We start from the raw sequence: 25,520 nt of genomic DNA on the forward strand, positions 1-25,520 counted from the left end.
AACATCTAAAGGAATTTGCGAGCACACTAGTTTGCAGGGTTGCCATGTCTACAGTTTTCGGACAATTGGGCTACTATGAAAACAATGTCAGGGTGAAAATGTATTGGTCACGGGTTGTGGGTTTTTGGGCTGCTTCTAAATTGCACTGCGGCCGCCACGGCATTTCTCTTAAAAAACTATATATACAGTAATATTTACTGTGACCTGCTGCTACTGACTATCAGGCAGTAAGCAAGCCAGCTGTTGCTGACTGAGGTAGTGGTGTGGAGGGGCAGGGCCGGAGGCGTGTGTGTGGAGGGAGGGCCGGGGGCGTGTGTGTGGAGGGGAGGGCCGGGGCGTGTGTGTGGGAGGGGAGGGCCGGGGGCGTGTGTGTGGAGGGGAGGGCCGGGGGCGGGGCGGTGTGTGTGTGGAGGGGAGGGCCGGGGGCGTGTGTGTGGAGGGGAGGGCCGGAGGCGTGTGTGTGTGTTCAGAGAACTGGCTGAGAGAGCGCTGCAGCACGAGCACCTTGTGACAACTTGTAGGTAAGATAATTGTAGGTAGGATAATTGTAGGTAGGATCATTAGATTGGTCAGTATGGAGATACCTATTTCCAACCCTTTTCCATAATTTACATAATCTACTGTAGCCTACCATTTGTTACAATATGAAATGACAATATTACTGGAGTCATTGTAAGTAAATTTGTGCAACTTGTGTAGCCTACCTGGAGCTGGCAAACGGATTTGTCACGATCGTCGTATTAATAATTGGACCAAGGCTCAGCGTGAGTAGAGTTCCACATTTTAATGGTAGTGAAACTTCCAACGCAACAAAGATATAACGATCGTGAAATACGTAGCGCACATAGGCACTCATACAAAACAATATCCCCCATAGCAGGTGGGAAAAAGGACARACTAAGTATGATCCCCAATTAGAGGCAACGATTATCAGCTGCCTCCAATTGGGAACCATACACACACCAACATAGAAATATAATACCTAGAAACCCCCCTAGTCACGCCCTGACCTATTACACCATAGAGACCATAGAGAACCCAGAGGGCTCTCTATGGTCAGGGCATGACAGGATTTAATAAATAGTCTATTACTTCAGCCATGTTTAGTTAATTTAATTGGAAATTTAATTGTGTTCATGGTCACAGCTCTATCGCAAATGTATCATTCTCCACATTTAATGTCAGTTTCATTGTGGACTTTTCCCTGAAATGAGATGTTGGCCTATCAGGGGCTAGTCTACCTGCAACTAGCTCAACAAACCATGGCAAAGTTGAATTGCAATTATAAACCCAGATTTTAGTCGGTAGCCTATGCCTATTGACTTAACAAGTCAATCTCGTAAATAGGCCATATATACTTGTTTGCAGTGGCAATCTGTCATTCAGGGCAGGGGGGTCAAAGCCCCACCTGTTTTGAGCCCCACATTTTTTGCCAAAAAATTATAATACAAAAATATGTTTTGGAGGGGCTTGCCTGTTTTGCATGTTATTTTGGCATTAATATGTGTCACATATCAGTTTGCAAACAATGTAAAAAAAAAATAGATCAGGTGCGTCTTTATTAATTCAATGATCTAAAACAAAAAAACATATTTTTTGTTTTCTTGAGTAAGGCAACTCCAAAATGCAGGTGTTTCAGCCTAAGTGCTTTCTTTGGTGGTGGGGCAAGCCAGCAGGAAATACGGAGTGTTGCGCCGTGATTGGCTCAGTGTTCTGTCACTCGTGGGGACACTATGTCACCGCCAAGTCTAAGGGTAGATCTCGAAAATTCTAGCCCCTTGGGTGCTGCCATTGAGTTACATTAGAAGTGTCCATCCAAGAAGGCTCAAGGTCATTGGCCACAGATAAAATGACATCAAATCATGTTATATCTACAGTAGCTTTGATTGGACTTTCAAAATCTTAGCTAGCAGTAATCATCATGAATCAAGTCGACAATCTACTGCCAAATCCTTTTTAATCCTTGTCATATGGGGTGGCAGGTAGCCTAGTGGTTAGAGCGTTGGGCCAGTAACCGAAAGGTTGCTAGATTGAATCCCCGAGCTGACAAGGTAAAAATATGTCGTTCTGCCCCTGAACAAGGCCGTTAACTCACTGTTCCTAGGCCGTCATTGTAAATGAGAATTTGTTCTTAACTGACTTGCCTGACTTAACTGGCTTAGTTAAATAAAGGTWAAAAAAATATGAAGAGAAATATAGATAAAATGTAGCAGTGCTCATTGGCCATTGGACATAAACATTACACAACAAGTTGGAAATTGCAAATTCAACAATGAGTGGTTTGGAAGGAATCAGTGGCTAACTGCAAGCATGCAAAGCAATCATTAGCCTGCTATTTAGTGGAATGGCTGTAGCTGTGTGGTCTAAGAATAAGGGACTCTTTTCCTAGTTTTAAATTATAAACATTCAACGTTGGTGGCAGGTGGTGGCAGTGGTTAGAGAGTTTGGCCAGTAACTGAAATGTTGCTAGATCAAATCTCTGAGCTGACAAGGTAAAATTATTTCATTCTGCCCCTGAACAAGGCAGTTAACCAAGGGTTCCTAGGCTGTCATTGTAAATAAGAATTTGTTCTTAACTGACTTGCCTAGTTAAATAAAAAATTGTCCATGATGTCAATGATGCATAATTTGTGCCGCTCTCAAAACAACTGTTAACTCGGAACTGCATAATCTGACTTTAGTGCATAATCTGACTTTAGTGAGTTTAAGACAACTGGGAGTTTAAGACAACTGGGAAAATAGGTTTTGAACTTTCATCCAACTCGGAATTGTAAATCGGGAACTTGGGCCTCTTTCTAGAGCTACGACCTGAAGATCACTGACATCATCGTGATTCAACTTTTTTCTTCTTCTTCGAGTTCCCAGTTGTCTTGAAAGCACCATGAATCCAGAGAATTCCAGACTTTGATGACAAAGTTTAATAAAAAAATATTGGCCACGAAGGTGCGTCCAAAAATGTTTTGTATGCTGCTGCATAAATGATATAATATGCCAGGGAGATATGTATACTGTAACTAAGAAAGTAATACTTACACCTTGCCCAAACCGGCTGCGCGCGTGCGCCATCGTGCGCTATCGTGCATAAATGTATTTTGCCCCCCCACACCAAACGCGATCACGACACGCAGGTTAAAATATCAAAACAAACTCTGAACCAATGACATTCATTTGGGGACAGGTCGAAAAGCATTAAACATGTATGGTATTTTAGCTAGTTAGCTTGCACTTGCTAGCTAACGTTAATTTGTCCTGTATAGCTAGCTTGCTGTTGCTAGCTAATTTGTCCTGGGATATAAACCTTGAGTTGTTATTTTACCTGAAATGGACAAGGATCTCTACTCCGACAATAATCCACATATAAAACGGCCAACCGAATCGTTTCTAGTCATCTCTCCTCCTTCCAGGCTTTTTCATCGTTTAAATTATATGGTGATCGCATCTAAACTTTCATTGTATTACCACGACTACCGGCAAAACAGTTTTCGTCTTTCTATCACCACGTGGTATAACCACTGAGGAGATGGCACGTGGTACCTGCTTCTATAAACCAATGAGGAGATGGCACGTGGATACCTGCTTCTATAACCAATGAGGAGATGGGAGAGGCAGGACTTGCAGCGCGATCTGCGTCAGAAATAGGAACGACATCTATTTTAGCCCTTGGTGTCGCAGACGCTCATGGCGCGCGCGCAAGCAGTGTGGGTGCAATAATTGAATAACATGGGTTTCAAAATTTATTTTGCGACGCACGCGACGTGTCCGGTCTGGTCAGCATGTAAGTGTATGTTGTGTAGTAAGCTGTTAGTAGCCCACGTGCCTCACCATAAAATTTTGTCTATTTTCACCTCTTAATTTTGCCTACTGTTCTGACTTGGTGGTGCACATGTAGCCTATAACCTGGTTTTTGAGAGACGCCAATCATTGAATATTGTAAGAGCTTTCATTGTCTGCTTATATGCCCCCTTTATTTATCCTACGGTTCTGACTTGGTGTACAGGAAGAACACTGTAAGAACGGCGCATGTTCTGAATTCTGTCACAGTACATTTCAAAAGTGCTGAACGTCCGTCATAGCTCGCTCATTAATGTCTTAATCGAAATTACAGATTGCCTCTTATCCGCTTGTCGTCCCCTTACACCATCGTTTGTACATCTCAATTGTCAGTAGAACCACATTTGTTTAAACAAGTCAGCCATATCAGCTATATATTTTTTAAAGGCAGTAAATTAGGCTGAATGAACTGTTTCGCTGCCAGACAAGGCTCCGCTGACAGCCAGGTGTAGCAGTGGTATAGTGCAATTAATGTATTGTTTAGTGTTGTGTTGTGTAGTGGCTTTGCTGGCATGCATCCCACTTTTTGTTGTTGTTGCCCCACCAAGATTTACATGCTAAAATCACCACTGATTGTTTTGTAGTCTTAACATCTGGCACATAATAATGGCACAATTGCCAGAAAATAGCCTAATATAATATTTTTGAAGTTTGTCCAAGTATTTCTTGTACAGAGATTTCGAGATCCTCTGTCCAACGTTCATCACGCAAACTCTCCTCAAACTCTCCTGTTGGATTTATCTATAGTTATGCACATGCGCAAACTGGATTTATTTACAATTATAAACTGGGTGGTTTGAGCCCTAAATGCTGATTGGTTGAACACCGTGGTATATCAGACCTTGTACCACGGGTATGACAATAAATTCCTTTTTACTGTTCTAWTTACGTTGGTAACATGATTATAATAGCAATAAGTATAACAAACCACAGAGGTTTGTGGTATATGGCGACATATTCCTAAACTTGGAAGAATTATTATTTTGATGAAAAACCGAATGTTGCTTCTTAGCCTAGGTCATTACAAATTGCGTCAATATTCCTTCTTAATTAAAACTCCATAATGTTATGAAAAAAAGCTTTATTGGATAAATGTGGCAACTCCTCTCTTGCTGCGACATGTGGGTTAGTTTTCGAGACCTGTGGGCAGGTTTTGACTGGTCATTGATCTAGTAATTTAGCTAGACCTGGCAACCCTGCTCGTTTGGTACTTGGCTATTCCCCAGTCGAATGGAAGCATGTTGACCCATTTAAAGAGACTACATTTCAGTTTGGTCTGCGTGCAGTAGGGTCTTTGTCAAGGTGAGTGAGGTTTAATAAATCAATTTTTTTTAAACAAAAATGAAATGTTGTACTTCGAAAAGTATCTAAACATGTTTGCCCACGTAAGCCATGCCATGTCTGTGAATCCTGATTCTAAATTATTTTAGAAGAGAAATGTACACTTCAATTTTTCATGATTGTTGACTATTTGATCCACAGTTAATGGACATGACCAAGGCAACTAGAATTCAGTTCAGTAACAATATCAACCATACTGGGAAATGTCAAAACGCAGGGAGAGCGCCATGTCACGGTGAGACTATTAATAACTGGGGGCAATAAATTACTGTGGCTAAAAAAAGGAGAGTGTTGTTGGATTACTTTACATAGACAACAGAGGGCAGTGTTGACAAAGAATCAAAGGTTTTCAATAAAGGCCATTCAATAAAAGTGTAAAGTTGGATAGGCACTCTAAATCTACAACTTTGTAATTTGATATACTGATTATCCTGCATTCAATAGTAAAGCTCCTAACTGAGGCCCTCTTTTGTTACAGATCAGCATTAACAAGGGAGCTCTTGGGCCAGTACATCTCAGACACCCTCAGCCACATTCACAGAGTGAGGGAGTTCTGTGACAGGCATTCCAAATGGGCCCTTCAGAGGGAGACAGAACTGGAAATGATGAGGGACATCAAGGAGAGGGCAGAGAGAATTGACCTTAAGTTCGACCATGTCCGTAACTCAGCGACCAAGGCCAAGGCGTTTGGGGAGTTCGTATGGAGCGGTCTGACCCAGGTGACTGCAGACAGTAGGCGTGAGGAGCTGGAGAAGGAGCTGGGAGCTGTACTAAAGGACACTCTGGGAGGCCTGGAGAAGCTGGATTACTTCCTGCATGCTGTGGAGTGTCTGGCGGTCACCTGTCTGTTGGTGTTTGAGGAGAACAGGTTCCTCTGTCTGCCTCAGGGGACGAGCCCTGCCAGTATTCAGGCTGTCATCATTGCTGCCAGAATGGCCTGCCCTCTCCTCATCTATTTTAAGAGGGATGCTAAGGCCTTCTTTATTCCCAACCTCCTCAATGTAGAGGTGCTGGCCTTCCAGCTGGACAGATACATACAAATCAGCCAGCAGGTCTGTAAAAGGATGGAGAAGGGGTAAGTGGAGCTCTCATCACAATTGCTTCAACATTAACTTATGTAATGTTTTTCATTGCCATTTTACAAACACTTGATGTCCATTCTTTCCTTCTAGATTACAGATCAGACCACAGCCTGAGAGTAAACTTGGGTAAGATCCCTCACACAGTTTTAATATCAGCATGTATATTATATTAGCATAGTTGTATTATTTTCCTTTCGTTTTTGTCCTTCTCAGATATGTCATTTGACAAGGTTCTTTGGCTTATGTGATATTATTCAAATGCCACAAAATAATGTAATGAATATAATTTAATTTTGAAATGAATATTCATTGTTACAGTAGCTCAGTCAGTCAAATGATGTTTTGGAAAAAGAGGAATGACATCCCTGTGGTCAACCTTGGTGATGTGAGTGAAGAGTCCATACAAAATATGCTCCAACATTTGAATCAGCTGAGTGAGACCAGGTAAGTTATTCTGCCATGGTTTGGTTCTTCTCTTAAAACTTATGTTGACATTCTTTAACAAGATTCAAGAACTAGTCTATTGGAAAACAGTAAATAGATATCTTTCCCCTCCGACAGGATGGACCCGTACGTCAGACTAACGTTCCTGTTCCAAGGGGCTGCTCAGCGCTTCATTGGCCGGTTCAGCCAGCGCCGACCCAGGATGGAGCAGTTTCTGACCGAGCTGGAAGAAAATGCTGTGCAGCTGGACAGGATGAAGCTGGGGGCTAAGATCTCCAGTGTGGCAGGCAGCTCAGTGGGGGTGGCTGGAGGGATCCTATCCATCGTGGGCTTAGCTCTGACCCCTGTCACTGCTGGGGTGTCACTGGCTCTCACCATTGCAGGGGTCAGCCTGGGGGTCACCAGTGGGGTCAACAGTTTAACTACTGGTATCACAGAGATGAAGGTCAATAGCATCCATMAGAAGAAAGCCAGWYAAGTCTTCCAGAYTTTCATGGAGGATGTGGAGAGTCTCCAGGAGTGTCTGGAGGATGTGGCCAGGAATATAGAGCCCATTTTGGGGCAGAGCAGGGTGGACATGGTTGGAGCAYGGAAGGTGATTGCCACCACTTGGACCATCGGAAAACGCATTGACTCCCTAGTTGACCTTTCCTCAGGTTTTAAGTCAGCAGAAGTCCTTAGAAACAAAGAWCTGATCACAAGCYCTGGTAAGTTGGCGCTCCAGGAAGGCAAAGTAGCACAAAACCTGRCCAAGCTAGCCGAGGACATCCCYGACATTGGACAGGTGGCCAAAGGCACCCCACTAGRCCTCTCRAAGTCAGCGCGGGCTGGTCTCATCACCCTCAACGTCCTCTTCATTGGCCTGGATGTCTTCTTCATCTGTAAAGACAGTGTCAGCCTGGCCAAAGGCAGCAAGAGTGAGAGATCCCAGCTCATCCGTGCCAGATCAGCATTGTGGCGCACAGAGATGGACTCCTGGCAGAGGATCCATGACTCGCTGTGTAGAGGTCTATTAACATTAGAGAAAAGTCAGATCGTCCTGGAGCAGCCATTTTACCCTCTGGAGGAGAAGCTGAGAGGGAAGAAATCGATGTGTATGACACAGTAGGACAACATAAATGACTGAACAGTCTTTGAAGTTAGGGCCTCTCAAACATACTGTACAGTGGCACTTAGAATGTTAAACAATTAAAAATAAAGAGATGACACACTTTTTTCATTTTCATCACTCATTCTGTACACAAGTCTAATTTTATAATCAACTTTACAATTTAATGTTATAAGAAATAAAACAATCTGTTCAATTTAATGAAACGTATTCAGCTTGGCACTTTTTTAAAGTAGTCAGTTTAATATCATGGCCATATGTTTCCAAAATATGTGTTCGGTGTAGTCACAATACTGAAAGTGAAATGTAATAATGTTTCCAATATTGTGCTGCTGACATGTACCTTCATACACAGAAGACATATTCCTCACTTCACTGGAAGTTGAAGACTTCTTACACAGGGACAGATCAAAATTTACTGGGGGGAGGGGCTTGTCCAACTCAAGGTGTCCTAAAAAAAGCACCCTCCCCAAAGTTACAAATATTTCCACATGACCCTCCCCTTGTACTGTAAAATTATTTGAACACCCTCCCCCCTCATATAATTAACTCAAAATCATTTTTACGACCACAAATAACAATATCTGTACCGAGCCTGTGTTTATAATCGTGTATATCGACTTTGCCAGTTCAGCATGCTTTTGTGGCCCAGTCAATGCCCCGCCGTGCTACGGGCCAGAAGATTGAGGGTTGTCATGGAAATTTGAACCAGAAAGGAAGAGACTGTACATCCTTCAAACAACAACTTTTTTAAATAAGATTTGCAAATCGGGGGCTGGTTAACAATCACTCAAAAGTTGCAAAAGTTAAGAACCCAACAAAGAATAGTTTTGTCTCGGCTTTTATAACCTTAGTCTACGTGCCAGTTTAGCAGGTGTGTAAGATCATGATGGGAACATAGCGTAAACAACTGATAACGCCAGTTTTGTTKCTCCTTTCTGCTGATAGAATTGTCGCTGCTGCTCAAGCTAGCCTCTATTCTATTCATATCTCCACACAGCTGTGCCCTTGAAAGATACAAAAAGAACAGGATGGYCCAAAAACTGGTCACTCTCAGACGGCCCTTTGTCTTTGGCCGTGTGACTAAGTCACTCAAAAACAAGAGAGAAAAAACACTGGCTTCTTCTTACATGAAAAAAACAAACAGTGGAAATGTACAGGATAAGGCTTATACAGCGCATGTGCATAACAAAGTTCGTAATTCCCACCATAGGGTTCGCCAACCAACACAGACGAGCTCACTCTCCCTGCCTGTTTCATTACACTACGATCAGAGCTGGTTGCAGACAATCATCAGCTTGGGGTGAATCAGATTTTCAAAATGTTTATACCGTATTCATAATTACATCAAATATATGCAACAAATTTTCCACCAACAGGTTTCTTTGCCAATGACCACACAATCTATAAACAAAGCATACCGACTTCGAGCACTTCAATATCATGATTTGCATTTCAACACCACAATAAATAGACTACTGTATGTCAATCTCGACAAACAGAAAATACATCCCTGCCTAACTTGTAGGCTTACCCAGTATTGAAGGCTTGGCTTGACAATCTCAAAATGTCATTCACCTTTTTGATGTTTTGTAACAGATGTCTCTTTCCATTCCTCAATTGGCCGCTGCACAATTCGGATTGATTGATTTTATTTGTCAGTTAAAGAAATACATACTGTATACAATGCATTCGGAATGTATTCAGACACCTTGACCTTTTCCACATTGTGTTACGTTAAAGCCTTATTCTAAAATGGATCAAATATTATTTTTTTCTCATCAATCTACACACAATACCCCACAATGACAAAGTGAAAACAGGTTTTTAGACATTATTGAAAATGTATTAAAACATCAAAACAATAATACATTATTTAGATAAGTATTCAGAATCTTTGCTATGAGACTGAAAATTGAGCTCAGGTGCATCCTGTTTCCATTGATCATCCTTGAAATGTTTCTACAACTTGATTGGAGTCCACCTGTGGTAAATTCAATTGATTGGACATTATTTGGAATGGCACACACCTGTCTATGTAAGATCCCACAGTTGACAGTGTATGTCAGAGCAAAAACCAAGCCATGAGGTCGAAGGAATTGTCCGTAGAGTTCTGAAACAGGATTGTGTCGAGGCACAGATCTGGGGGATGGTAGCAAAAAATGGCTGCATTATTGAAGGTCCCCAAGAACACAGTGGCCTCCATCATTCTTAAATGGAAGAAAAGCTGGCAGCCCAGCCTAACTGAGCAATCGGGGGAGAAGGGCCTTGGTCAGGGAGGTGACCAAGAACCCGATGGTCACTGACAGAGCTCCAGAGTTCCTCTGTGGAGATGGTTGTCCTTCTGGATGGTTCTCCCATCTGTGCAGCACTCCACCAATCAGGCCTTTATGGTAGAGTGGCCAGACGGAAGCCACTCCTCAGTAAAAGGCACATGACAGCCCGCTTGGAGTTTGCCAAAAGGCACCGAAAGGACTCTCAGACCACGAGAAACAAGATTCTCTGGTCTAATGAAACCAAGATTGAATTCTTTGGCCTGAATGCCAAGCGTCTTGTCTGGAGGAAAACTGGCACCAACCCTATGGTGATGCATGGTGGTGGCAGCATCATGCGGGGAAAACCTGTGGGGAAAACCTGCTCCAAAGCGCTCAGGACCTCAGACTGGGGCAACGGTTCACCTTCCAATAGGACTAAGACCCTAAGCACACAGCCACGACAACACAGGAGTGATTTCGGGACAAATCTCGGAATGTCCTTGAATGGTCTAGCCAGAGCCTGGACTTGAACCCGATCGAATATCTCTGGAGAGACCTGAAAATAGCTGTGCAGCGACGCTCCCCATCCAACCTGACAGAGCTTGAGAGGCTCTGCAGAGAAGAATGGGAGAAACTCCCCAAATACAGGTGTGCCAAGCTTGTAGTGTCCTATCCAAGAAGACTCGAGGCTGTATTCGCTGCCAAAGGTGTTTCAACAAAGTACTGAGTAAAGGGTCTGAATACTTATGTAAATGTGATATTTCCGTTTTATTTTATTCATATATTTGCAATAAATTCTAAAAACGTGTTTTTGCTTTGTCATTATGGGGTATTGTGTGTAGATTGATGAGGAAGAAAAACTATTTAATCAATTTTAGAAGGAGAATGTAACCTAACAATATGTGGAAAAAGTCAAGGGGTCTGAATACTTTCTGAATGCACTGTACAGTGCCTTGCAAAATGATTTAGCCCCCTTGTAATTTTACCTATTTTGTTGCATTACAACCTGTAATTTAAATAGATTTTAATTTTAATTTCATGTAATGGACATTCACAAAATAGTCCATATTGGTGAAGTGAAATGGAACAAATAACTTGTTTAAAAACTTTTTTTTTTTTAAGTGGTGCGTGCATATGTATTCACCCCCTTTGCTATGAAGCCCCTAAATAACATCTGGTGCAATCAATTACCTTCAGAAGTCACATAACTAGTTAAATAAAGTCCACCTGTGTGCAATCTAAGTGTCACATGATCTGTCACGGATTGCTATACACCAGCGGGACACATTCACGTTGAAGGAGCTGGAGCTCCTTGAAGAATGGGCAATGCCTTGAAGAATGGGCAAAAATCCCAGTGGCTAGATGTGCCAAGCTTAAAGAGACATACCCCAAGAGACTTGCAGCTGTAATTGCTGCAAAAGGTGGCTCTACAAAGTATTGACTTTGGGGGGGGTGAATAGTTATGCAGGCTCAAGTTTTCCGTTTTTTGTCTTATTTCTTGTTTGTTCGCAATAAAAAAATATTTTGCATCTTCAAAGTGGTTGGCATGTTGTGTAAATAAAATTATACAAACCCCCCAAAATCTTTTTTAATTCCAAATTGTAAGGCAACAAAATAGGAAAAATACCAAAGGGGGTGAATACTTTCACCAGCCACTGGATACACAAAGATTTTTTAAAGTGATCAGGATTGCACAATAAAGTCGGGACTTATTTCCATTGTGGCCCTATTTTTTATATAAATACATACATACAAGTCAAAAGGTTGACACACCTACTCCTTCCAGGGTTTTCTTTATTTTTACTATTTCTACATTGTAGAATAGTAGTGAAGACATCAAAACTATGAAATAACACATATGGAATCATGTAGTAACCAAAAAAGTGTTAAACAAATCAACATATATTTTATATTTGTGATTCTTCAAAGTAGCCACCCTTTGCCTTGATGACAGCTTTGCACACTCTTGCATTCTCTCAACCAGCTTTCATTCCAGGTGACTACCTCATGTATTTCAATTAACATGCGTGCCTTGTTAAAAGTTAATTTGTGAATTTCTTTCCTTCTTAATGCGTTTGAGCCAATCAGTTGTGTTGTGACAAGGTAGAGTGGTATACAGAAATAGCCCTATTGGTAAAGGACCACCTCCCAATATGTTACTGCGAAGAAAGCAGCCTCAAATAAGCAAAGATAAATGACAGTCCATCATTACTTTAAGACATGAAGGCCAGTCAATCCTGAACATTTTAACAACTTTGAAAGTTTCTTCAAGTGCAGTCGCAAAAACCATCAAGCGCTATGATGAAACTGGCTCTCATGAGGACCGCCACAGGAAAGGAAGACCCAGAGTTACCTCTGCTGCAGAAGATAAGTTCATTTGAGATTCCAGCCTCAGAAATTGCAGCCCAAATAAATGCTTCACAGAGTTCAAGTAACAGACACATCTCAACATCAACTGTTCAGAGGAGACTGCGCGAATCAGGCTTTCATGGTCGAATTGCTGCAAAGAAACGACTGCTAAAGGGTACCAATAAGAAGAAGAGACTTGCTTGGGGTCAAGAACCACGAGCAATGGATATTAGACCGGTAGAAATCTGTCCTTTTGATCTGATGAGTCCAAATTCAAGATTTTTGGTTCCAACCGCTGTGTCTTTGTGAGACGCAGAGCAGGTGAACGGATGATCTCTGCGTGTGTGGTTCCCATCGTGAAGCATGGAGGGGGTGGTGTGATGGTGTGGGGGTGCATTGCTAGTGACACTGTATGTTATTTATTTAGAATTCAAGGCACACTTAACCAGCATGGCTACCACAGCATTCTGCGGTGATACGCCATCCCATCTGGTCTGCGCTTAGTGAGACTATCATTTGTTTTTCAACAGGACAATGACCCAACACACCTCCAGGCTGTGTAAGGGCTATTTGACCAAGAAGGAGAGTGATGGAGTGCTGCATCAGATGACCTGGCCTCCACAATCACTCGACCTCAACACAATTGAGATGGTTTGGGATGAGTTGGACCGCAGAATGAAGGAAAAGTAGCCAACAAGTGCTCAGCATCTCTGTGATACCAGTGGTTAAACTGTTGACCCTTCTGGTGAACCCCAGGCGTGCTCCTGTAATGGTGAGACCCAGTGACACCCCAGCAGTGACTAGGGACAGAGCTATGCCCGCGATAGAGAGGATCCCTCCAGCTGCCCCCACTGAGCTGCCTACCACACTGGAGATCTTAGCCCCCAGCTTCATCCTGTCCAGCTGCACAGCATTCTCCTCCAGATCGGTCAGAAACTGCTCCATCCTGGGCCGGCGCTGGCTGAACTGACCAATGAGGCACTGAGCAGCCCCTTCGAACAGGAATGTCATTCTGAGGTGCTGGTCCTTCCTAACAGAGGGGAGAGAGATTCAACATCTATTTACTGTACTCAAATATACATACAGTACACTCCCTCCATATGTATTCGGACAGTGAAGCTAAAATGTTGTATTTATCTACACTGTAGTGCTTGCATTGAGCAATATCCCTGGTTCCCACAGACACAGGGATCCCCGGACACATATTAATCCCACCTGAAGCATGCGCAGAACCATGTAAACAGGTGCACGAGCTCTGCAAGTATGCATGTGTTGCGTGCATGTATTTTGATCTTGTGGCATGCTTCAGGTGATAGAAATCTGAATGCACTACCAGCGCTTTGAAAAGTTGATTTAATTATACTTTCCTGTGGATATATTGTCTCACATTCCTACCTGCAAATGGACCAACTGCACGGATAACCAGTAAAGTAAGTTAAAATATAATTGTATTCAACATGCTGGCTTGTAGAGGTCAAATGCTCATTTTTGCCCGATGTAGAATTCAATTAAATTCAACTTTGGGTTMTCAGGCTAAGGTCAACCCTGTAATGTGAACTGAACTCTCGTTTTAATATAGTAAAACTATTCCTTAAAAAAAAAAAATTCTAAAAAACATTGAACATCTAATAGTCAAATCATAGTGTAAAAGCATCTGAGTGGATTCTACTCTTTTTGTCTATTTTGCGGTGGAAAACTGAGCGTGTTGACGAGCATAACACATCAACACAAAAAAACGTTGACTGTAAAGTTGATCTTTATGACAGAATGTTAAAATTAGGTGAAATATATATATATATATATATATAGTCATTTTTGGCAAAACTACACTACCCAAAAGGCACTCTATCCATGGAATGACACCAGCCCTGTTAGCCCAAAGAAAGAGTATTAAAGAGAATATACTGTATCGTGTGCAATTACTAGGTAGGACCATGTTTTTTTTTTTTTACAGGCATTTTAAATAAACAAATACAATTGTGGAGATCTTACTCAAATTTACTTTCAGGCTGTCGTAGCATCTTTTTTCAAATGTATGTATAATGACACTGAAGAACATTGAAAGTACTACTTTAATACTAATTGAGTGGTGAGGAGGAGCTCTGCGGACCCTTCGTTTCAGGAAGTAATTGACATTCATTGTAGCCATTTGCACTCTGTAGAGTTGCTATTTTTTCCATTTTTTTTGTGTCAATTAAGTTGTGACATTCCTCGATTACTTATTATATTAATAAAGCATGATTTAAATCAACAAATAAGATAGTCAGTTTAAAAAAAGGTTAAAGGTACAAGACTATGTGTACATATCTGGCTCTGTTGGCAAAATCACTACATATCCCATCAAGCCAAGCGAGGAGAGGCTGCCTGTTGTCACAGTTCCAAGACCAGTCAGAAACGTCCAGCTAACTCTATGCCAATGATGCTGGTGGATCTCAAAACAGAACTTGGATCTGCGTTAAGTAGCAATGATATCCTTCGTCAACGTTGTCTTATGACACGACAGATAGCTCAAACCAGTCATGGCTATTTAACAAAACAAATAATTTTCAATTTTCTTGAATTTCTTAGTTACAAGATTGTAGCAAAGGACTTTTGAAGTTGAGGGTGCAGTATTTATGAAGTTTGGCAATGAGAACGAAAACTAGCATAGTTGAGCTAACCAGCTAATTTAGCCAGGGAAAAACGAGGACAACAGGCTTGGGACAGGATATAGCTGGCCGCACATGCACACTAGGCTATTTCAGGACACATATTGTAGTATATACTGTATGCCCTGATATCAGGAGCTGGTGGTGAAAAGTTTTGTTAAACAATTCAGAGACTGAAACGAATACATCAAATTACAAATATTTAAGGAGAGCGAATCAATATACAATCCCGAAAATCAGCTGGACTAGTAAATAGTCAAATAAAGCTTAAAACGATGTTTTGAATTAGCCTAAATCCAGAAAATGAATAGTGAAGTTGCTTCCGGACACGGTAGACTCCTCCTCCTCACCACTCTATAGCCTACTAGGCAAGCTACACTGGTGGATTGTGATGGGCATTCCACTTACCTTTCCTCTATCCTGTCACAAAGTTCCTGGCGGATCTGTATGCAACTGTTCACCTAGAAGGCCAGTACTTCTACATTGAGGAGGCTGGTTATAAAGGGCTTAGCATCCCTCTTAAAATAGATGAGGAGAGGGCAGGTCATTCTGGCAGCAATGATGACAGCCTGAACACTGGCAGGGCTCGTCCCCTGAGGCAGACAGAGGAACCTGTTCTCTTCAAATACAGACAGGTGACCGCCAGACACTACACAGTATCTACGAAATAGTCCAGCTTCTCCATCCCCCCAGTATCCTTCATTACAGCCCCCAGGTCATTCTCCTGCTCCTCAATCTTACTGTCTGCAGTCACCTGGCTCAGGCTGCTCCATATGAACTCCCCAAACACCTTGGCCTGTGCCTTAGCATTGACCTTATATTTGGTGACATGGTCGAACTTCAGGTTGATTCTGTCGGCCTCCTTCTTGATGTCTTTCATAATTTTTGCTTCTGTCTCTCTCTGTGAAGTGCCCATTTGGAAAGCCCGTCAGAGAATTCCTTCACTGTGTGAATGTGGCTGAGGGTGTCTGAGGTGTATTGAACTAATAACCCCCTCATTTGCTCTCTGTAAGAAAATACAACCTTTTAGAATATTATTTGCATCTGGTATTTGTGATGATGCGAGCTCGCTGCTGCTCTCTTGTCACGTCGAACTACCTTTCTTCATTTACCACAAGTTTTGGGACTGTAAAGTCCATGGAGAACAAGAGCCCCTCCTCTCAGCTGCCCACTGCACTGAGGCTAGGCGACACGGTCACCACCGATAAATCCATGATAATCGAAAATTTCAATAAGCATTTCTCTTTGGCTGGTCATGCTTTCCTCCTGGCTACCCCAACCCCGGCCAACAGCTCCGCACCCCTCACAGCTACTTGCCCGAGCCTCCCCAGCTTCTCCTTCACCCAAATCCAGATCGCAGATGTTSTGAAAGAGCTGCAAAACCTGGACCCGTACAAATCAGCTGGGCTAGACAATCTGGACCCTCTCTTTCTAAAATTATCCGCCGCCATTGTTGCTACCCCTATTACCAGTCTGTTCAACCTCTCTTTCATTTAGTCCGAGATCCCTAAAGATTGGAAAGCTGCCGCGGTCATCCCCCTCTTCAAATGGGGTGACACTCTAGACACCCATCTAAAGTCTTTGAAAGCCAAGTTAATAAACAGATCACTGACCATTTCGAATCCCACCATACCTTCTCCGCTGTGCAATCTGGTTTCCGAGCTGGTCACGGGTGCACCTCAGCCACGCTCAAGGTACTAAACGATATCATAACCGCCATCGATAAAAGACAATACTGTGCAGCCGTCTTCATCGACCTGGCCAAGGCTTTCGACTCTGTCAATCACCGTATTCTTATTGGCAGACTCAATAGCCTTGGTTTCTCAAATGACTGCCTCGCCTGATTCACCAACTACTTCGCAGATAGAGTTCAGTGTGTAAAATTGGAGGGCCTGTTGTTCGGACCTCTGGCAGTCTCTATGGGGGTACCACAGGGTTCAATTCTCGGGCCGACTCTTTTCTCTGTATATATCAACAATGTCGCTCTTGCTGCGGGTGATTCCCTGATCCACCTCTATGCAGACAACACCATTCTGTATACATCTGGCCCTTCTTTGGACACTGTGTTAACTAACCTCTAAACATGCTTTTATTTATGTTTTCATTTATCAAACCAGACAGCTCATAATCCAGTGCCTTTATCCCAGTCAACACATGTATCATTTAGCTTTAATTAGAATGTGTAGAATAGCATGAGATTAGCTACAAAAATGCACATTTTCCTCTCTGCTCCATGGCAAAATGTGTAGAATTGCAGGAAATGTGCTTCAAAACAGCACATTTTCTCTTTGCCCCAATGTCTAAATGTGTAGAACTGCATGAAGTTTGCTGTTGTCTTTTATTTTTTTATTTTTGGGAGGGCCCACACAAATTTCTGGAGGCTCACCAACGAATTTCTGGCTATGCTACTGCCACAACTAGACCTTTTTATCAAATAATCTTATTTGTACAGTATTGGCAGTCCATGTCCAAAATCAATAGTGGAAGATATGAATGTCTTTTGGACTGTAGTCAGTATAATGTTATAGACCATCAGGAAGTCAGCAAGTTCTTCTCCCCTCTTTTATTGTGTCTTACATCTCTGATCTCTAATGGCCCTGAGGTCAGACCAGGTGAGGTGTGGTGGGGCTGATGTAGTATCTGCTGAGCTGCTTTCCACACCTGCTGTTGAACCACAAAAATGTGTAAGTACAATGTATTTTCACATTACATTCTTTATAATTTTCACACATTGAGAAAATACTGGCCAACATACAGAATATTTTTTTTCTCTAATTTGACAACTGATGAGCATATTTAGGCATCACATAAAACAACTTTCTCAGTAAGTACTGTAGGTATAGTGTTTTACTCACTGTCTGATTTCTCATCTGTGTATCTCCTCCTCCCTCTCTGCTGTCTCGTGGACTCCTCTGTGGCCTCCCCTCCGTCCCCTTGCACCTCCTCTGTCTCCTCCTCCATCTCCAGCTCTCTCAAAGCCTTCTTGCACCTCCTCTGTCTCCTCCTCCATCTCCAGCTCTCTCAAAGCCTCCTTGACCCTCCTCAGATCCTCCTCTCTCTCCCTGTCCTCCTCCTGCTGCCTCCTCTCCTCTTCCTCCTCCTTCTCCATGGCCTCCTCCAGTACCTACTTGCTGGAGAGCAACTCCCCTCTGTTCTTGGTCACCATGTTGTCCAGCTTCTCCAGTAGCTCTGCCACGGCATCGTGGCCCTTCCTGGGCCTCCCATAGAGGGCATGATAGCGGCCCCCACATCGCTCCACCAGGCACTGGAGCTCCTCGCTCTCCTTCACCTCCTCCTCTAAGGTGGCATCCTTCAGCCGCCCACCCTTCACCGTGAACAGCACCACGGTATGCCCCCAAGCCCGCTCCCCCAACATATCCACATGCTCCTCGGCCGCCTGCTGCTCCCGTCTGGTAAAGGAGAAGGAGAGGGGCACCACCAGGAGCACGGTGTGGGGGCCAGGCTGGCACAGCGACATGCCCCGGACAATCTCCCTCCGGACCCCCAGAGAAGAACCCCTGGAGGGGAACCACTCCCAACCAGGCGTGTCCACCACCGTCACCTGCCTCTCGGCCACCTCTCCCTGACGCTTTACCGCCTCTCTTGTTCTCACCCCCAACGCGTCAAACATCCCTCTGCCCAGGATGGCATTGCCCACAGCACTCTTCCCCGCCTCTCTCTCTCCGATCAGGATTATTCGCAACCCTGAGACCACAGAAAGAGGGACTGCTTGGCCTGTAAAAAGCATCATACCACCCTAAATGAACGTACAGAACAACACAATTCAATTGTATTGAATTTTCACTTCCTGTTTCTCATAAGCCAGGATAGATCAACAACTGACCTTGTTGAGAATCTGAGGAGCTTCCAGTTTTTTCCATTTACACCATGACCTCCTCTGAATCTATGTTGAAACCACTGATTATCATACTTGTATGATAACACAACCAGTGCCTTCTAAAATGCTACTTCATACTTGTCCACTTTCATCAAATCTGAAAGTATACAGTAGCTATTTTGTTAACGGAAGAAAATATTCCTCAGTCCTCTCCCCTCCCGGTACATCTTGTTGTCTGAATGGCATATGAACTGTAGCCACCCTGCTAATCATTCTTTACAGCCCCTTTTACTGTCCCAAGGATCCAAAGTTCACAGTGGGACTGCTTGCATGTTCACACAGCTAGATAACACTACCTTGGCAGGAATCAACAGTCTGGCTGTGACCCTGCCCCAAGCGATACTGTATGGGAACACAGCTTCTTTATTGTGCCTTAGGAAGACTTGAAACTTTTGGAAACCTTTTGAGATAAGGGAAATGGTCCTGATGAGTTAGGAGTTGTTTCTGGACAGGGCCCTGGAGATATTGAACAGACTCACTTATCAGTAGTACCACACATATCACTGGCAAATAAGATTAAATGTGAGAGCTCCTCCTTTGTAATGAATGAAAGTCATATTTAGTTGGCATTATCTGTTTGATTGTTGAAGATCCTTCACCAACAGCAACACACAGTGCCTTCAGAAAGTATTCTCACCCCTTAACTTTTTCCAAATGTTGTTGTGTTACACCCTGAATTTAAAATGGATTACATTTAGATTGTTTGTCACTGGCCTACACATAATATCCCATAATGTCAAAGTGTATTATTTGTATTATTATTATTTTTTGACAAATTAAAAATTAAAAGATGAAATATCTTGAGTCAATAAGTATTCAAGCCCTTTGTTATAGCAAGCCTAACAATTAAGTTCAGGAGTAAAAATGTGCTTAAAAAGTCAAGTTGCATGGACTCACTCTGTGTGCAATAATAGTGTTTAACATGATTTTTGAATGGCTTCCTCATCTCTGTATCCCACACATTAAATTATCTGTAAGGTCCCTCAGTCGAGCAGTGGATTTCAAACACAGATTCAACCACAAAGACCAAAGAGGGTTGTCAATGCCTCACAAAGAAGGGCACCTATTGGTAGATGGGTTAAAAGAAAGCAGACATTGAATATCCGTTTGAGCATGTGAAGTTATTGGATGGTGTATCAATACACCCAGTCACTACAAAGATACAGATAGGAAGGAAAGCGCTCAGGGATTTCACCATGAGGCCAATGTTTAATGGTTGTGATAGGAGAAAACTGAGGATGGATCAACAACATTGTAGTTACTCCACAATACTAACCTAATTGACAGATTGAAAAGAAGGAAGCCTGTACAGAACACTTGCATCCTGTTTGCAACAAGGCACTAAAGTAATACTGCAAAAAGAATTTAGCAAAGCAATTAACTGTTTGTCCTGAATACCAAGTGTTATGTTCGGGGAAAATCTAATACAACACATTACTGAGTACCACTCCATATTTTAAAGCATAGTGATGGCTGCATCATGTTCAGGATAAAAAATAAACTGAATGGTGCTAAGCACAGGCAAAATCCTGGAGGAAAACCAGGTTCAGTCTGCTTTCCACCCGACACTGGGAGATGAATTCACGTTTCAGCAGGACAATGATCTAAAACACAATGCCAAATCTACACTGGAGTTGCTTACCAAGAAGACAATGAATGTTCTTGAGTGGCAGAGTTACAGTTTTTACTTAAATCTACTTGAAAATCTATGGCAAAAACTGAAAATGGTTGTCTAGCAATGATCAACAATCAATTTGACAGAGCTTGAAGTATTTCTTAAAGAATAATGGGCAAATGTTGCACAATCCAGGTGTGGAAAGCTCTTAGAGACTTACCCGGAAAGACAGCTGTAATTGCTTCCAAAGGTGTGTCTACAAAGTATTGACTCAGGTGTGTGAGTACTAGATATTTCTGTATTACATTTTGCCATACATTTGCAAAAGTGTCTTAAAACATGTTTTCACTTTGTAATTATGGGTTATTGTGTGTAGATGTGTGAGAAAAAATATACTTAATACATTTTGAATTCAGGCTGCAACACAARAGAATGTGTAATAAGTCAAGGGGTATGAATACTTTCTAAAGTCACTATGTTTCATCTTTGGCAGATAAAAGCAGCGACTGGATTGGGCTGAGATGAGAGGTAAAGCTTTATTTTAGAGAAGAAAAATATATAATTTCACAGTTAAATGCATTTCTAAGGGTATATCATAAATGACCATAATTTGCTTGTTATAACAGACAACAGGTTATGAAACTGTAGTGAGTTCATATTTTATATATACACCTCACATGCAACCCATAATAAGACTATACAATTAATATGTTAACAAAATCTATTAAATGTTGATCTGACTCCATAAAATTGAAATATGCAAGAGACTACAGTTGCGTTACAGTAATAGACAATCAAGAAACGTCTGACAATGTGTATTTAATTACTTTTCTTAATGGATTTACATATAAGGAATAAGCTTAAGTTACAAAGCATTAACAAGCATTACAAGCGTTATTCTAGGCATGATCAGAGAGGGAGAGTGAGAGAGAAAAATCCATAGCCTGAAAGGCCATGAATCTAAGACCCTTTTATAATCATTTGACCATGTTTGGTTTCGAAATCTGAGTTGTTGACGAATAGCAATACTGTTGAGTTAACTTCCAACCAGATATCAGACCTACAGGATGTAAAGACAGAATCTCTGCATCGCAGAAGTGTGACAAAATGGGGGTTGGCAAGAGCTGTCACGCTCTTGCCAACCCCCCGTAACTAGGAGGGTGTTCTGGTCATTGGTTTTCTATGTTGGTGATTTGTATGGTTCCCAATTAGAGGCAGCTGGTAATCATTGCCTCTAATTGGCGATCATATTTAGGAAGCCCTTTCTCCCACCTGCTTAATGGGATATTGTTTTGAGTGAGCTGGCATGTAAGCACTACAGTACTTCATGGTCGTTGTTTGTTTCTTGGTTTGTTTAAGTTTCACTAAAATAAAAGATGTGGAACTCCAATCACGCTGCGCCTTGGTCCGTCTCTCCTCACGACCGTGACAGAATATCCCACCAACGCAGGACCAAGCAGCATGTTATGGAGGTTAAGGAGTTTGGACATGGGAGGAAATCATGTCCGGATGTGAGACCCTTCCTTGGAAGGAGACACCAAGGAAGGTGGAAGGACAGCGACGACGCCGGGGTCCGTGGCCACAGAAACCCCAATATTTTTTTGGGGGGGGGCACGAGTGGTCGGCGGAGCAGCGGAGAGTGGAAGAGCGGTCACCAGTCCGGTGCCACCTGTGCCGGCTCCACGCACCAGGCCTCCAGTGCGTCTCCCCAGCCCGGTTCGTCCGGTGCCAGCTCCCCGCACCCGCCCTGAAGTGCGTGTCACCAGTCCGGTGCACCCTGCGCCGGCTCCACCCACCAGGCCTCCAGTGCCCTCCCCAGTCCTGTTCCATGGCAGGAGTCTTCCTCTGCGCCGGTGCCCAGTCCAGGCACGGCGTCTAGCCCCGCTCCAAGGCCGGAACCTTCCTCTGCGCCGGTGCCCAGTCCAGGCACGGTGTCCAGTCCCGCTCCAAGGCCGGAGCCTTCCTCTTGCCCCGATGCCCAGTCCAGGCACGGTGTCCAGTCCCGCTCCATGGCAGGACCTTCCTCTGCGCCAATGTCCAGGCACGGTGTCCAGTCTAGCTCCAAGGCCAGAGCCTTCTCGGCACCGGTGCCCAGTTCGGGCGCGGCGTCCAACCCAGCTCCATGGCCGGAGCCTTCCTCTGCGCCGCAACCCAGCTCCATGGCCGCGGAGCCTTCTCTGCGCCGCCAACCCAGCTCCATGGCCGGAGCCTTCCTCTGCCGCCGCCAACCCAGCTCCATGCCGGAGCCTTCCTCTGCGCCGCCAACCCAGCTCCATGCCGAGCCTTCCTCTGCGCCGCCAACCCAGCTCCATGGCCGGATCCGTGTCGGGGCTACGACCCGCCACCGGAGCCGCCACCGACACTAGTCACCCCCCTAACCTCCCCATTTGTTTCAGGTTTTGCGGCCGCGTCCCCACCTTTGGGGGGGGGGGGGGGGTTACTGTCACTGTCAAGAACCAAGGCTCTCTATGGTGTTTAGGTCAGAGCGTGACTAGGGGGTGTTCTAGTCATTGGTTTTCTATGTTGGTGATTTGTATGGTTCCCAGTTAGAGGCAGCTGGTAATCGTTGCCTCTAATTGGGGATCATATTTAGGAACCTTCTCCACCTGCTTCTATGATATTGTTTGAGCTGCGAGTGCCAGTGTCAGCACTACAGTACTTCATGGTCGTTGTTTGTTTCTTGGTTTGTTTAAGTTTCACTAAAATAAAGATGTGGAACTCCAATCCCGCTGCGCCTTGGTCCGTCTCTCCTCACGATCGTGACAAGAGCAACACATAGAATGCTTAATTCCGAAGACAAAACAAAGAAATTCTTGCACATTTGATAAGTCACTTTTGGGGCTGGTTATGGTATTGTTGTAATTTCATCCACCAGTTTTGACTTTCTTATTCCATATCTATATCAGTCTGTTCAGTATGTCTTGGTCCACAGGGAACCCAGCTTTAACTATATGGTATTAGTAGGAAGAGAGTAAGGGGATGGGGAGGGGTCTGCCAGCCCAGCACCAAGTTAAAGCAGGCGAGCTGAATCAGATTGTGCTTGCTTCAGTGGTATTGGAAGACTTGACCTTCCCAGTCACAGCACTTTTACAATCCAATCTATTTAGTTTAGCAATGTGTCACCACCAAAGCAGTGTGGTGCGAACATGCTGGGGAATCCCAATGTGAAAGCAGGGCCCGTATTTAATCTCCCTGAACCCGGTGCCTTCGGGAGGAAAGATGAAGCACAGAGACACAAGGAAATATGCAGTATTTACAGGGGAATAGTGAACCACTCTCTCTCGACTGACCAGGTGAATCCAGGTGAAAGCTATGATCCCTTATTGATGTCATCTGTTAAATCCACTTCAATCAGTGTAGATGAAGGGGAGGAGACATGTTAAAGAAGGATTTTTAAGCCTTGAGACAATTGAGACATGGATTGTGAATGTGTGCCATTCAGAGGGTGAATGTATAAGACAAAAGATTGAAGTGCTTTTGAACGGGGTATGGTAGCAGGTGCCATGCACACCGGTTTGAGTGTGTCAAGAACTGCAACACTGCTGGGTTTTCCGTGTGTATCAAGAATGGTCCACCACCCAAAGGACATCCAACCAACTTGACACAACTATGGGAAACATTGGAGTCAACATGGGCCAGCATCCCTGTGGAACGCTTTCGACACCTTGCCCCGACGAATTGAAGCTGCTCTGAGGGCAAAAGGGGGTGCAACTCAATATTAGGAAGGTGATCCTAATGCTTCATACACAGTGTATATACTGTATTCTAGTCAAGGCTGCCTATATAACTACTGCTGTACACACCTTTTCTATTCATATACTGTCCATACTGTCTAGACACACCATCAATACCTAAATTCATCTGATTCTCTCTTGACGATTCTATGCATATTAATGATAGGTTCATCACAAACAAGCACAGAGGTATATGATCACAACACTACAATTCTAGGATCATATGCTTTACTCCAGTCACTCAGGTTGGTGCCATGCCCCCTCATGTGGCAGGGAGAAGATACTGCAGTAACTTTTTTACATAAAAAAATACAAGTCAACTACATGATTGATGAAGGCATGTCATTAGGCAAAGGCAGCAGCGCAGTCATCAACTACAAGCACCATTTATTCACCAACTATGGAGTTGGGGAAACACGTGTGGACCTGAATTGTGATAACTGCAGTGGCCAAAACAAGAACAAGTTTGTGCTCCAGACCATGCACAAGCTCCACCACAGTCTGGATCTTCACTTCCTGATCACAGGCCACACCAAGTTTGCCCCCGACTGGTGCTCCGGCCTCATCAAGCAGGGCTTCAGAAAACCAGAGGGAACACTTTGTCTGAGATTGCTGGTGTTGTGAAGGACAGCACTGTGACAGGGGTCAACATCCCACAGCTAGTTGGACTGTAGGATGGTACGGTGCTGGTGGAAAGCTATGGCTGGCAACAACACCTGACTCCTTACTTCAGGCCGCTGCCACAGATCAAGCAGTACCAGCACTTCAGGGGAATATAATTTTCATTGCATTGTATGAGGTTATTCTTATCTAAACTTTGGAGGTGAATTTATATTTTGCAAGGTTGTAATGTCTTTTAAAATGTTTTGGTTATTTCCTGTTTACAGCTTCGATGCTCTGGAGCCCGGTGTTGTTGTCGCCAAGGAGCGTTCGGACTCAGTGGGGATCAGGTTTCAGCTGCTGTGGAACACTGACATCCTTCCTCCCATAGATGGTCTGCCTGTACAAGCACCACCTGGACTGGACACAGCTTGACAAACGTATCTTTTTGAGAAGATCAAGGAGTTTTTCGACGAAGAGGCTATGGACATCACATTCCCTACACCAAAGTCAAGGGCAGGACAGAAACAGGCTCTCCGAATATAGAGTTCTTTGTTCATGCGAGGTTCGGACGGACCAGTCATCAGCACTATCTGCAGTGCCTCTATTCAAATG

The 25,520-nt window shown here is 43.6% G+C and overlaps 2 protein-coding genes and 1 pseudogene across 3 annotated transcripts; 1 reads left to right on the forward strand and 2 right to left on the reverse strand.

Moving 5' to 3' along the window:
* The first annotated feature begins 5,043 nt into the window (after nt 1-5,043).
* LOC112070056 (uncharacterized) lies at nt 5,044-7,917 on the forward strand. Of its 2 annotated transcripts, none has more exons than XM_024137458.2 (6): nt 5,044-5,133; nt 5,314-5,407; nt 5,651-6,247; nt 6,345-6,380; nt 6,573-6,698; nt 6,816-7,917. In XM_024137458.2, the coding sequence occupies exons 2-6, from the start codon at nt 5,376-5,378 to the stop codon at nt 7,804-7,806; spliced, it is 1,782 nt and encodes a 593-aa protein (XP_023993226.1). In that variant the 5' UTR covers nt 5,044-5,133; nt 5,314-5,375; the 3' UTR covers nt 7,807-7,917. The 2 variants fall into 2 exon arrangements, with proteins under 2 accessions (XP_023993226.1, XP_023993227.1); XM_024137459.2 differs by having other exon boundaries at nt 6,576-6,698.
* A 261-nt stretch (nt 7,918-8,178) lies between these two features.
* On the reverse strand, nt 8,179-16,197 carry LOC139024227 (uncharacterized; annotated as a pseudogene).
* Nucleotides 16,198-17,205: 1,008 nt separating this feature from the next.
* LOC112070057 (GTPase IMAP family member 4) lies at nt 17,206-19,123 on the reverse strand. The gene is given in 3 exon segments (XM_024137460.2): nt 17,206-17,719; nt 17,914-18,793; nt 18,903-19,123. Coding segments are annotated over 2 exon segments (906 nt in total). The 5' UTR covers nt 18,940-19,123; the 3' UTR covers nt 17,206-17,719; nt 17,914-17,924.
* Nucleotides 19,124-25,520: the final 6,397 nt, after the last annotated feature.

The sequence above is a fragment of the Salvelinus sp. IW2-2015 genome, unplaced genomic scaffold (genome assembly GCF_002910315.2).
Source record: "Salvelinus sp. IW2-2015 unplaced genomic scaffold, ASM291031v2 Un_scaffold1213, whole genome shotgun sequence".
Lineage (NCBI taxonomy): Eukaryota > Metazoa > Chordata > Actinopteri > Salmoniformes > Salmonidae > Salvelinus > Salvelinus sp. IW2-2015.